This window comes from Oryctolagus cuniculus, chromosome 10 (genome assembly GCF_964237555.1).
Source record: "Oryctolagus cuniculus chromosome 10, mOryCun1.1, whole genome shotgun sequence".
Lineage (NCBI taxonomy): Eukaryota > Metazoa > Chordata > Mammalia > Lagomorpha > Leporidae > Oryctolagus > Oryctolagus cuniculus.
The window spans coordinates 40,521,875-40,536,954 of NC_091441.1; the positions used below are offsets into that span (position 1 = coordinate 40,521,875).

At 41.6% G+C, this 15,080-nt stretch overlaps 1 protein-coding gene across 2 annotated transcripts in view; it reads right to left on the reverse strand.

Moving 5' to 3' along the window:
• Nucleotides 1-380: 380 nt before the first annotated feature.
• Nucleotides 381-15,080, reverse strand: part of KIAA1328 (KIAA1328 ortholog) — a 348,132-nt gene continuing 333,432 nt past the window's right edge. For both annotated transcript variants that reach the window (XM_017344119.3, XM_002713504.5), the window contains one exon: nucleotides 381-2,936. In XM_017344119.3, coding sequence (XP_017199608.3) covers nucleotides 2,726-2,936 — 211 coding nt within the window. In that variant the 3' untranslated portion in view covers nucleotides 381-2,725. The remainder of the gene's footprint in view (nucleotides 2,937-15,080) is intronic.

Sequence of the window (15,080 nt, forward strand, 5' to 3'; positions counted from 1 at the left end):
GCCTCAAGGCTCTACAACAGCCTCAAGGCTCTCCAACAACCTTTCATCAAAATAAATTTGAGAGATGTTAACATATAATATTGTTAATAATGAAGACATGGAATTATACATAAATTTACATCCTATTGCTCTCGCACCAATACCAACAAAAAGGCCTACAGGACAGGGAAGGGAACCTGGGGGTGGAGAGTGCACACAGACACGTGCTGACTGATGCACTGCAGAACTCCATCTGTGCCCCTCCAAACTGCTCATTCAGGGAGAGGTAAAGAATCAATTAAACTCCACTCCGTGGCCCCAAAAAACCTTTACTTTACTTTGTAGACCTTGTTTATGGTTCTTCTAAAGGGAATCATGCTTCTTGAAGAAATCATGGACTCTTTTTCTTTTAAGATTTATTTATTTATTTGAAAGTCAGAGTTATACAGAGAGAGAAGGAGAGGCAGAGAGAGAGAGAGAGAGAGAGAGAGAGAGAGAGAGAGAGAGATTGGTCTTCCATCCTCTGGTTCACTTCTTAATTGGCAACAATGGCCGGAGCTCTGCCGATCCGAAGCGAGGAGCTTCTTCCATGTCTCCCACTTGAGTGCAGGGGCCCAAGGACTTGGGCCACATTTTACTGCTTTCCCAGGTCATAGGAGAGAGCTGGATCAGAAGTGGAGCAGCTGGGACTCGAACTGGTGCCCATTTGGAATGCCGGCACTACAGGTGGCGGCTTTACCCGCTACGCCACAGTGCCAGCCCCAAGACTCTTTCTTGATCCTTGTGGACTGTCTCATTTCAGAGAGCAGTAAGGACACAAGCGTCTAGAATGGATACTGTGATTATGGCTGATGAAAGGGAGTCAGGTGCACTCAGCTGTTGCGACACATGTGTCAAGAAAAAGATAATTCTGCAAACTTAATTTTAACTGAAAAATGGCCGAGGGCTCTCAGTATGCCATATATCCAGTTCTACCACACCAAAGAATGCACCATGTTCTGAAGGCTTTTTAAAACAGGATGAGGCTGATTAGGTTAATCTCATAGGGGTGAACTTTAAAAGGCATCTCATAGGGGTCAACTTTTCAAGATAGTGACTGCACTAGTTAGTCCCGACTTTTTGTTTACCCCAGATTTAGAATACGACATTGGTAGGTTCCATTCCTCTTGCTTCCAAAAAACAAAAAGGGCCAAGTGAAGGAAGGCTTGGTAGGGCTCAGCCAAAGAGACCACGAGATATGTATTTATCCAGACAAGGAGGCTGTTCAACATGGCTTTTCTAGATAGAAATAATCTAATTTTGATAAATAAAGAATTCATGAAAGCCATGCAGGCTTGGCCTGCCTTGATCACCAACACTGACTGACTGAGTCTTGTTCCCAGTTTAAGCCTAGGGTTAGTGAAAGGGAGAGAGGAAAAGTGAACATCCTCCTGATTAAATTATATCATCCAGTAACACACATCTGGGACACATGTTCCCCTTGCTACCAGTGACTGGCAGTTTGATACCACTGGCTCTATGGGCCCATCTTACTGCCCATAGAGTAAGCAGGGGAGCTACGGGAGCCGACTGTGAGCTGACAGACCCATCTCAGGAGCTCTGTTCAACAGGAAGACAGAAGGGAGACAGAGCTCTCAACTGTGCTTCTCACAGCTTCCTCTGGGTTAAACTGAGGCACAGTAGGAAAGGTGGGGAGACCCCGCTTAGGGTAGCAGAACATAACCTGACAAGAGATGGTTCTTTGGACCATGGGACAGAGGCCCTGAGCACAGCACATGCAGGGCCTGGCCAGTCCATGACCTTTCACCCTCCCAGAGTGAGAGGGTAGGTAGCTCCAGGAAGCCTGCAGCAGCGGGATGCTACTCTCCGTGTGGTGGCTTCCTCAGAAACAGCCATAGGAAGTTCCTAAGAGCGCATGTGACAGCAAGTGAATAAACCAAACACTTGGGTCAACAAGACCCCTGGGGCTTGCTCTTGTTCATCCTGGGAAGCTGAAGGACTGGTCACCCGGACATTGGTAGGAAAAGTGTTGCAGGTTTATCCCGCCACTTGATTTCCCCAGGGCAATGACTCTTTAATAAGATTCAATGCTGCCTCTTTCCAGGGATTGGCTGGGTCCTTCCTGCTACCCCACTGAGCTCTTTGACTATGGGAAGGGCAACTACCAGGCTGATGACTTGTGAGAGTGACCCCTAATTGGCCCCAGTCTTGCTTCTGATGCTAGGAACACCATTTTCAGCTTCAGAGTTAGATGATCACACTTAGAAACAGTGGTGAGAGAGCAGGACAGACAAGGTGAAAGAGTTCATCTTTCTGAAAGTGCTTGTGTTACCAAAGGGCTACTTTTACATTAGAGGGAACTTTTAAAAGAGTTTCCTTGGGTAGAAAAAGAGCCAATGTTTTCCAGCAGACAAATGAGAAGTACTCTTGAAACGAGGCTGAACAGGCAATGGTTCCTGCCAGGCAGGAAGCATCCTATGTTGTTGGCAGAGGAAAGCTACAAACCCCTGGCCCCACCCCCCATCAGTGTGTTATCTGTTGATTGGTCTGACCCAAAACACCTTGGGTATTTGAATAACTTCTATATTCAATACATAACAGGATGCTAGTGAGATAGGTCTCTGTGAAAGGAGAGATACAATTACTTTGCAATCAAAATTTAAAATCCTAGATCAGTGTATGTGGGAAAAAAAAAAAAAGGAAACCCGCAAATTTCCTATGGAAATTTTGAGCATATGCTTTGGTGTCAAATGAAAAATATATCTTCCAAAATCTGACTCTCCTCCAGGTCTTCAGGGGTCCTGTGCACTCCCATCTTCCTCCAAGTGGATTTTGGGGGGCTGAGGCGGGAGGTACTGTGACTCCAGAGCCCAGCTTCTCTGGAGGGGCGCAGCTGAGGTTGCGGAGCAGATTTTGGGCTCAGAGACTTAACCAAGTCCAGAAGAGAGGTCTCATACCTGTAAGACACACAACCAGATAGAAAAGGATCAGGCGCGTAGAACCTCAGAATCCAAGAAGCCCTGCAGACATGGACTTTCCTGAGCAAGGCTTAGATAACAGATCACGTCACGTGCAAGAAGCCTGATGGGAACTTCAGGGAAGGTAAACATCAGAATGGCTTCGAGAGCCAAGGCCCTGCTGTCTTCTAGGTCTTCTCTTCTGCTGACCTCTAACTTGTCTTTTTCTTTTATTGTTTTCTTAATTTGTTTTCATTTACTTGAAGGGGCAGGGAGAGAGAGATCCTGCATTTGTTGGTTCATTCCCCAAGTGCCCCAGTTCCCCTGGCTGGGCCAAGCTGGACAGGAGCCCAGAACCCCATCCAGGTCTCCCAAGTGGGTGGCAGAGGGCCAAGCAACTGGGCCCTCTCCCTCTGGTGGCTTTCAGGACTCATTAGCAGGAGGCTGAGCTGGAAGTGGGGGTCCAGGAGTAGAACCGGCACTCTGATGTGGGTCACAGGGTTCTCAAATGATGCCACGGAGTCCCTTCTTCTGACACTCCTTTCTAACTCCCACAAAGAGACCACAGAGTGGGGAAAGTAATCATGACAGTAGGAGTGATAATAACAGTAGCATTTATTGGGAGTCTGGCTTGCCTATCTGTTTCCAGGGCCCTTCCCTGCTGCAAACATTTTGCCTTTCTGACCTGAGCACTGAGATAGGAACTGCCAGAGTTCTGGCAACAAATGTCAGTAAATTATCACAAAACAAAAGCAAACACACAGACAATGCAATACAGCATATCAGAGAGATAATCAAATTCTCTGGAGTTTAGAATTTCTGGTTTTAAAAACTGCTGCAACATTGCAAAGTAAATATTCACAGCACTAAAATTAGAAATTAAAGTTAAAGGCTGTTGCATTTGATGGGAAAAGCAAAACACTATTTTCACATGCAGCTTCAAATGAACAAATTATTAACGAGAAATATAATTTTTTAAAAATTTATTTATTTATTTGAGAGGCAGAGTTACAGACAGTGAAAGAAAGAGACAGAGTTGCAGACAGAGAGAGGCAGAGACAGAGAGGTCTTCCATCCAATGGTTCACACAATTGGCAACAATGGCTGGAACTGTGGCCATCCGAAGCCCAGAGCCAGAAGCTTCTTCCAGGTCTCCTACGTGGGTGCAGGGGCCCAAGCACTTAGGTCATCTACTGCTTTCCCAGGCCATAGTAGAGAGCTGGATGGGAAGAGGAGCAGCCGGCACTAGAAATGGCACACATACGGGATGCCCACTCCGTAGGTGGAGGATTAACTTACTGTGCCATAGCACCAGCCCCAAGGAATATAGTTTTAAATTAATTTTTCTTGGACTGGTGGCAAGATGGCGGAATAGGAAGGGAGCACACTGATAGTCCGGGAAGAGACAGTTTAATAAAAGTGGAGATACTGCAGGTTCAAGGAAGAGTAGGGGAAGAAACAGCAGAGGAAACTCTTCTGGAACTAGTGATTCACAGTGGACCTGCGTGGAGAGTGTGGGAGCCCATGGTTCAGGACACCAGTGGCAGAATCAACGTACCAGCACTGGAATGCAAGGTGAGCTGAACCTCAATAGCCCGAGACACCAGCAGGCAAGTGGAAAGAGGAGACTAGAGGGAACGAGGCTTGAAACCCCGTGGGGAAAGGTTCACCAGGCTAACTAGAAGAGAGAGGAAAGAAAAAAAAAAGTGACCGATACAGACACGAGTTTCTCTCTCTCCGCTCACCTCTCAAAGGCAAGCAAGACAAAGGGCAGGCGCCATTTTGGACATATGTCATAAGCAGGGTGACCTCAGGGCTGCACCCACCCACATCCAAGCAGAAAAACCTGACTCAGGGGTGTGTGTGTGAAATAATAGGAGATTAGGACCTAGTGAATGTGTGGTGCTAATGAACTGAGACTGTGAAAAAAGAGATGGTGGGTGAGAGAACTCACGGAATTCACGTGAGTACTCTCCAGAGATGCTACAATTCAGTAACCTTGGCAACCCAGTGGGGGACTGCAAGAGAATTTGAGCCCACACTGAGGGCAGAACAGATTCCCTGTGTGGTCCTTGGGAAAGAGCTTCTGATCTCTGGCTCCTGTGGGTATATCATTCGCCTGCTAACTACCTCCAATTCCGCTCAGCAGTGCGGAATTACGTCCCTTTTGAATCAAAAAAAGAAAGAAAGAAAGAGAGAGAGATTTACCATGCCTAACCTGGGAGTGTCACCTTTGTTACACCCTTAACCCTGAGGAACCAAACAGAACTCTCAGGACACACCCATCTCAAGCCTCTAAGACTCCCTCAAAAGCAGAGAGTCCACTTAATACAGTCATAGTATAACAAGAATAAACACCACAGCGAGGGAAGAAGAATCCAAAGGATATCTCCACAATGCCAAGCAACAAACGCAGAAACTGAGGAAACAAGAACAAGGAAGATATTATGACACCCTAAATGAACAAGACACCTCAAGCCAAGATTATGAAGATGATGAGACGGAAGAAATACAAGATACTGATTTCAAAAAATTTATGATAAGAACAATTAGAAGTTTTCAAAAACAAATGCTTGAGCTATGGAATTCCTTACTGGACAGGATAGAAAATCTCCTTTGAGAAAATGAAATCTTAAGGAGGAATCAAAATGAAATACGGAAACTAGCAGAACAGGAATGTGTGAAGATAGTGAAGAGAAATCAAAATGAAATGAAGAACTCAATAGATCAAATGACAAACACATTAGAGAGCCTTAAAAACAGAGTCAGTGAAACAGAAGAGAGAATATTGGACTTAGAAGACAGAGAACAGGAAAGGATACAGTCAGACCAAAGAAAAGAAGAGGAAATTAGAAATCTAAAACATATTGTCGGGAATCTTCAGGATACTATTAAAAAACCCAACATTAAGGTTCTAGGAGTTCCTGAAGGCATGGAGAGAGAGAAAGGATTAGAAGGCCTTTTTAGTGAGATACTTGCAGAGAATTTCCCGGGTTTGGAAAAGGACAGAGACATCCGAGTACAGGAAGTTCACAGAACCCCTAGTAAACATGACCAAAAGAGATCCTCACCACCACACGTTGTAACCAAACTCACCACAGTGAAACATAAAGAAAAGATTCTAAAATTTGCAAGAGAGAAACATCAGATTACTCTCAGAGGATCACCAATTAGACTCACAGCTGACTTCTCATCAGAAACCCTACAAGCTAGAAGGGAATGGTGAGACATAGCCCAGGTACTAAGAGAGAAAAACTTCCAGCCCAGAATATTATATCCTGCAAAGCTCTCATTTGTGAATGAAGGTGAGATAAAGACCTTTCATAGCAAACAGAAATTGAAAGAATTTGTCACCACTCGTCCAACCCTGCAAAAGATGCTTAAAGATGTGTTACACACAGAAACACAGAAACACGCTCATCAATATGAAAGTAGGTAAAGGAAGGAAACCTCACAGTAAAAGATCACAGGAAATTCAAAGCATACGTTAGAAAATATCTTTGGCAAATGGCAGGGCAAAGTTACTACTTATCAATAGTCACATTGAATGTTAATGGCCGGAACTGTCCAGTTAAAAGACACCGATTGGCTGATTGGGTTAAGGAACAGAACCCATCTATTTGCTGCTTACAAGAAACACATCTTTCCAACAAAGATGCATACAGACTGAAAGTGAAAGGCTGGAAAAAGATATACCATGCCAACAGAAATGAAAAAAGAGCGGGTGTAGCCATCTTAATATCGGACAACATAAACTTTAACACAAAAACTGTTAAGAGAGACAAAGAGGGGCACTATATAATGATTAAGGGATCAATTCAACAGGAAGATATAACTATTATCAATGTATATGCACCTAATTACAGGGCACCAGTTTATTTAAAAGATTTGTTAAGGGACTTAAAGGGAGACTTAGACTCCAATACAATAGTACTGGGGGACTTCAATACTCTACTCTCAGAGACAGATCAACAGGACAGATCAACAAGGATACAGTGGATTTAAATGACACTATAGCCCAAATGGATCTAACAGATATCTACAGAACTTTTCATTCTACACATAAAGCATTTACATTCTTCTCAGCAGTACATGGAACCTTCTCTAGGGTTGACCACATACTAGGCCATAAAGCAAGTCTCAGCAAATTCAAAAGAATTAGAACCATACGATGCAGCTTCTCAGACCATAAAGGAATGAAGTTGGAAATTAGCAACTCAGGAATCCCTAGAGCATATGCAAATGCATGGAGATTGAACAACATGCTCCTGAATGAACAATGGGTCATAGAAGAAATTAAAAGAGAAATCAAAAATTTTCTGGAAGTAAATGAGGATAACAGCACAACATACCAAAACTTATGGGATACAGCAAAAGCAGTGTTAAGAGGCAAGTTTATATCAATAGTTGCCTACATCAAGAAATTGGAAAGGCACCAAATAGATGAGCTTTCAATTCACCTCAAGGATCTAGAAAATCTTCAGCAAACCAGACCCAAATCTAGTAGGAGAAGAGAAATAATTAAAATCAGAGAAGAAATCAACAGGCTTGAATCCAAAAAAAAAAAAAAATTACAAAAAATCAGCCAAACGAGGAGCTGGTTTTTTGAAAAAATAAACAAAACTGACACACCATTGGCCCAACTAACTAAAAAAAAGAAGAGAAAAGACCCAAATCAATAAAATGAGAGATAAAAAAGGAAACGTAACAACAGATACCACAGAAATAAAAAGAATCATCAGAAATTACTACAAGGATTGTATGCCAGCAAACAGGAAATCTATCAGAAATGGATAGATTTCTGGACACAGGCAACCTACCTAAATTGAACCAGGAAGACATAGAAAACCTAAACAGACCCAACAAAGAAAAGCCCAGGACCAGATGGATTCACTGCTGAATTCTACTGGACATTTAAAGAAGAACTAACTCCAATTCTTCTCAAACTATTCAGAACAATCGAAAAAGAGGGAGTCCTCCCAAATTCTTTCTATGAAGCCAGCATCGCCTTAATTCCTAAGCCGGAAAAAGATGAAGCATTGAAAGAGAATTACAGACCAATATCCCTGATGAATATAGATGCAAAAATCCTCAATAAAATTCTCGCCAATAGAATGCAACAACACATCAGAAAGATCATCCAATCAGACCAAGTGGGATTTATCCCTGGTATGCAGGGATGGTTCAATGTGCACAAAACAATCAATGTGATGTACCACATTAATAGACTGCAGAAGAAAAACCATATGATTATCTCAATAGACGCAGAGAAAGCATTTGATAAAATACAACACCTTTCATGATGAAAACTCTAAGCAAACTGGGTATAGAAGGAACTTTCCTCAATACCATCAAAGCAATTTATGAAAAACCCACGGCCAACATCCTATTGAATGGGGAAAAGTTGGAAGCATTTCCACTGAGATCGAGTACCAGACAGGGATGCCCACTCTCACCACTGCTATTCAATATAGTTCTGGAAGTTTTAGCCAGAGCTATTAGGCAAGAAAAAGAAATTAAAGGGATACAAATTGGGAAGGAAGAACTCAAACTATCCCTCTTTGTAGATGATATGATTCTTTATTTAGGGGACCCAAAGAACTATGCTAAGAGACTATTGGAACTCATAGAAGAGTTTGGCAAAGTAGCAGGATATAAAATCAATGCACAAAAATCAACAGCCTTTCTATACACAGGCAATGACACGGCTGAGGAAGAACTTCTAAGATCAATCCCATTCATAATAGCTACAAAAACAATCAAATACCTTGGAATAAACTTAACCAAGGACGTTAAAGATCTCTATGATGAAAATTACAAAACCTTAAACAAAGAAATAGAAGAAGATACCAAGAAATGGAAAAATCTTCCATGCTCATGGATTAGAAGAATCAATATCATCAAAATGTCCATTCTCCCAAAAGCAATTTATAGATTCAATGCAATACCAATCAAGATACTGAAAACCTTCTTCTCAGATCTGGAAAAAATGATGCTGAAATTCATATGGAGACACAGGAGACCTCGAATAGCTAAAGCAATCTTGTACAACAAAAACAAAGCCGGAGGCATCACAATACCAGATTTCAGGACATACTACAGGGCAGTTGTTATCAAAAGAGCATGGTACTGGTACAGAAACAGATGGATAGACCAATGGAACAGAATAGAAACACCAGAAATCAATCCAAACATCTACAGCCAACTTATAGTTGATCAAGGATCCAAAACTAATCCCTGGAGTAAGGACAGTCTATTCAATAAATGGTGCTGGGAAAATTGGATTTCCATGTGCAGAATCATGAAGCAAGACCCCTACCTTTCACCTTACACAAAAATTCACTCAACATGGATTAAAGACTTAAATCTATGACCTGACACCATCAAATTATTAGAGAACATTGGAGAAACCCTGCAAGATATAGGTACTGGCAAAGACTTCTTGGAAAATACCCCAGAAGCACAGACATTCAAAGCCAAAATTAACATTTGGGATTGCATCAAATTGAGAAGTTTCTGTACTTCAAAAGATACAGTCAGGAGAGTGAAGAGGCAACGGACAGAATGGGAAAAAATATTTGCAAACTATGCAACAGATAAAGGGTTGGTAACCAGAATCTACAAGGAAATCAAGAAACTCCACAACATGAAAACAAAGAACCCACTCAAGAGATGGACCAAGGACCTCAATAGACATTTTTCAAAAGAGGAAATCCAAATGGCCAACAGACACATGAAAAAATGTTCAAGATCACTAGCCATCAGGGAAATGCAAATCAAAACCACAATGAGGTTTCACCTCACTCCAGTTAGAATGGCTCACATTCAGAAATTTACCAACAATAGATGCTGGAGAGGATGTGGGGAAAAAGGGACACTAACCCACTGTGGGTGGGAATGCAAACTGGTTAATCCACTATGGACATCAGTCTGGAGATTCCTCAGAAACCTGAATAGAACCCTACCATACAACCCAGCCATCCCACTCCTTGGAATTTACCCAAAGGAAATTAAATTGGCAAACAAACAAGCTGTCTGCACATTAATGTATATTGCAGCTCAATTCACAATAGCTAAGACCTGGAACCAACCCAAATGCCCATCAACAGTAGGCTGGATAAAGAAATTATGGGACATGTACTCTATAGAATACTATAAAGCAGTCAAAATCAAAGAAATCCGGTCATTTGCAGCACAATGGAGGAATCTGGAAAACATTATGCTGAGTGAATTAAGCCAGTCCCAAAGGGACAAATATCATATGTTCTCCCTGATCAGCGACAACTAACTGAGCACCAAAGGGGAAACCTGTTGAAGTGAAATGGACACTATGAGAAACAGTGACTTGATCAGCCCTTGTCCTGACTGTTGATGTACAATGTAATACTTTATCCCTTTTAGTACTTTTTTTTGTTGTAATACTATTGGTTGAACTCTGTAATTAACACACAATTATTCTTAGGTGTTTAAATTTTAACTGAAAAGTGATCCCTGTTAAATATAAGAGTGGGGATAATAGAGGGAATAGATGTACAATTTGGGACATGCTCAGTTGGACTTGCCCCAATTGGTGGAATTAGAAACGTGCCAGGGGATTCCAATTCAATCCCATCAAGGTGGCATGTACCAATGCCATTTCACTAGTCCAAGTGATCAATTTCAGTTCACAACTGATCACACTGATAGGTCTAAGAGTCAAAGGGATCACACAAACAAGACTAGTGTCTGCTAATACTAGCTGATAGAATCAAAAAGAGAGAGAATGATCCATCATGGGAAGCGGGATACACAGCAGACTCATAGAATGGCAGATGTCCTAAATAGCACTCTGGCCTCAGAATCAGCCGTGAAGGCATTCGGATATGGTTGAAGAGCCCATGAGAGTATTTTAGGCATGGAAAGCCAAGACACTGTGGGGGAAAAAAAAAAAAACACCTAAATGAAAGATCTCTGTGAGTGAGATCCCAGTGGAAAAACGGGGCCATCAAAGAAGGAGGTACCTTTCTCTGAAGGGAGGAGAGAATTTCCACTTTGACTATGACCCTGTCGGAATAAGATTGAAGTTGGCGAATTCAAAAGGCTTCCATAGCCTTGGCAACTCATGACTAGAGCCTAGGGAGATTACTGACGCCATAAACAAGAGTGTCAAATTGTTAAGTCAACAACAGGAGTCACTATGTACTTACTTCTCATGTGGGATCTGTCCTTAATGTGTTGTCCAATGTGAAGTAATGCTATAACTAGTACTGAAACAGTATTTTACACTTTGTGTTTCTGTGTGGGTGCAAACTGATGAAATCTTTACTTAATATATACTAAATCGATCTTCTGTATATGAAGATAATTGAAAATGAATCTTGATATAAATGGAATGGGAGAGGGATTGGGAGATGGGAAGGGTGTGAGTAGGAGGGAAGTTATGGGGGGGAAGCCATTTTAATCCATAAACTGCACTTTGGAAATTTATATTTACTAAATAAAAGTTAAAAAATATTTTTTCTTTGTAACTGAAGATACAACTATAGAAAGCACAAACAGGAATTTTGAATAACATACAAATCATTGAGTGACTTGGTTTAGAACATACCAGAGAAAACATTAAAATGAAATTGTAATGGGGGTGGTGTTTAGCCTAGCAGTTAAGATGCTGGTTCAGATGCCAGCATCCCATGTCAGAGTACCTGGCTTTGATACCCAGCTGTCGCTCTTGACTGCTGCTCCTTGTTAATGCAGCCCTGGTAGGCAATGGTGAGGACTCAAATAACTGGGTTCCTTCCACCAATATGTGAGATCTGGTTCAAGTTTCTGGCTTTGGATTGGCTCAACCCTGGCTGTTGTGCCATTTTAGGGGAGTGAACCAGCAGATATGAGCATTCATTTATTCATTCTCTCTCACTGTACCTCAAAAACATTACTTCAAAAGTCTAAAAATTTCTGCTCAAAATGAACTGTGAAGCTAATGTGTGTGAAGAATTAAATCTTTTTAGAAAACTTGCTCCATAAGAACAATCAGCCCTAGGTGACTAAGATTTATAATCAGTTCTCTCTTATCCCAGGGGGATGTGCTTCAAGACTCCCAGGGGATGAAGCTGCAAAGTGTATGAACTCCCGTGTAGACCATGATTTTTACTGTACTTAGAAACTTATGATCAAGTTTAATTTATAAATCAGGCATAACACAAGATGAACAATCAGAACTAATACTAAAATAGAATAGTTATGAAATTGCCAACACTAATACTCTTATGCTTTGGGTCCATTATTTTAGTAAAATAAGGGTTACTTAAATATAAACACTACAATGCTATGATGGCCAATTTAATAACTAAATGAGTAATGGGTAGGTGGCATATATGGTGTAAGCATGTTGGATAAAGGAAAGATTTGGGATTGGTGCTGTGGCATAGCAGACAAGGCTGCTGCCTGCAGTGCCGGCATCCCATATGGGTGCCAGTTTGAGTCCTGTCTGCTCCACTTCCAATCCAGCTCTCTGCTATTGCCTGGAAAGCAGTAGAAGATGGCCCAAGTCCTTGGGCCCCTGCACCCATGTGAGAGACCTGGAAGAAGCTCCTGGATCCTGGCTTTGGTTTGGCCCAACTCTGCCATTGAAACCTTGGGGAATGAACCATTGGATGGAAGACCTCTCTCTCCCCTCTCTCTCACTCTCTCTCTGCTTCTCTGTAACTCTGCTTTTCAAATAAATAAATCAATCAAATTAAAAAAAAAAAAGGAAGACTCATGGCCTGGATAGAGTATCCTGATGGGACAGCATGAGATTTCAACACACTTCTCAGAATAGTACACAATTCAACACTTATGAATTATTTCTGGAATTTTCCAGTTAATGTTTGGGCTGTGGTTGGTCATGGTTAACTGAAACTGCAGAAAGCAACACTGCAAATAATAGCAACTACTGTATTTTAAAACACTTCCTCAGAAATACATCACAAAGTTGTCTCAGCCTACAACACACTCTTAACAGTGCCAGTGTCAGTTGAATCAACATATTCTTTACAAAGTAAAAATTTACTAAAAATTATTTATCAAGAGCGAGTGAGCTTTTCTACCAAGATGGCACTGAAGGTGAAGAAGGAAGCTCCTGCTCTTCCCAAAGCTGAAGACTAAGCGAAGGCTCTGACGGCCAAGAACAGAGTGCTGAAAGGCATCCACAGCCCCCCAAAATAAGATCCACATGTCACCCACATCTGGAAGCCCAAGTCACCATGCCCCTGGCGGCAGCCCAAATATCCTTGGAAGAGCACCTCCCCGAGAAACAAGCTTGACCACCTGCCATCATCAAGTCACCTCCCCACCCCAGCCACTGAGCCTGCTATAAAGAAGACAGACGACAACAACACACTCGTGTTCACTGTGGATGTCAAGGCCAATAAGCACCAGATCAAATAAGCTGCGAGGAAACTGTGACCTTGCTGTGGCCTCAGCAGACCTGATGGAGAGAAGAAGGCATATGTTGACTGGCTCCTGATTCTAATGCTTTGGATGTCACCAACAACATTGGGGTCATCTGAACTGAGTCCAGCTAGCTAATTCCAAGTATGTTTTTTCACCATAAAAAGTGAATGATAAAGTAATACTTCTTGTATTCTATAAAATTACAAGATGAGAGATATAATTCTTTGCTATTTATAGGATTATGCTATTACTCATATACCAATATTATCTGTTATGTTTTGTTAAGTTTCCTTTTAAAAGATAAAACTTGTATTTTAGAACCTTTAACCACACTTTTCCTCTTGCTTGTCTCAGGCAAGATCACATTACCATGTCGGCCATGGAAATGTCATGTCATTTTCTATGTTATGAAAACTTGTAAACTCAAATCCTTTTTAGTAGATTCACAGTCTCCCTTCCTCCCTCCCTTTCTCCCTCCCTCTCTCTCCTTCTCTCTCTCTTCCCCCCTCTCTTTTATTTCTCTCTTCTCTTGTCCCTCCTCAGCTTTTATTGTCACAGAATCAAGGCAAATTTCAATACAGTTATCCATGTCATTCAGAAACAGTGGTGTCTGTGTGCAACTAACACATCTTTGCTTAAGGTGTAGGCCAATGAATGCAGCACTGCTTCTGTGAAATTTTGCTTACATAACTGGGACAATAACTATTTCATGCTAAGGAAGGGCTTTGCTTCAACTTCCCTTGAAGACATATGGTAATCTTGAGGTAATACTCATCTCTTCATATAGATCATTAAAAAGTTTTAAAAGATCAGGAACAAGGGAATGCCACATTTTTTTTCTATCAAATTTCATGCTTAAAATGCGTAGGGAGGGATATTCTGAATGCGGAAACAAAGCAGCTATTTTATTAAAAAGTAGAGCCATAACAATTGGGGAACAGAAAGCCTATCAGAATTCAGCTCTTTAGAAGATGCAAACTGAAATCCAGAGTAATGACAAGAACTTGTGTTTAAAGATGGACTTAATAAGTACCAACTTATTCAGTCATTTGGAAAAACATTGTGTGCTTCAAATTCCTTCATAGTATTTTTATTCACATGTAAAGAGTAAAAAACCACCAGCTTCATAATATGGAAATAGTGACCCACAAAACCATAGACAGTCAGGTCTGATGTATTAGAACAAGTTGAATTGTGCAACTGTAATAAATTAACTTCAGAATTTCAGTGGCTTAACCCAACTCAAATATATTTCACACTCATGCTATATTCTCAAACCAAGTCCAGACACTCAGTGGCCCCGTTGTGAGGGGTCAAACAGGTCAATACAGTTAGGTTGGTCCTGTGGAAAATGAGGAAAGGGGAGTCCTAAGAGGGTGCAAAATGCTTGCTTCCCCCAAAAGTTATCTTCAGCAAGATCAAAGAGCCTATCCCACTTCTTGGGAGCTTCCAGTCTTATCATGAGAATAGCAAGGGAGGAGTGATTCCACCCTTCTGAGTTCCTGGTTTACTATGAAAACAAAAGTCACCAGTCCCAACCTTTTCATGGTTTTTTGTCTTGTGAGCAAGCTAGACAGGACAGGACAGATTATAAACCTGGACTTCTGATGGGTTTTGTCCCCACCTTCTAACTGGTTGTTAGCTGCTGTTCTGGTTTCTTCCACACCCCTGCTCCATCCCCAGAAATGTACTTAAAAGACTCAGACCCTCAGGGTTCAGGGAGTCTGCCCT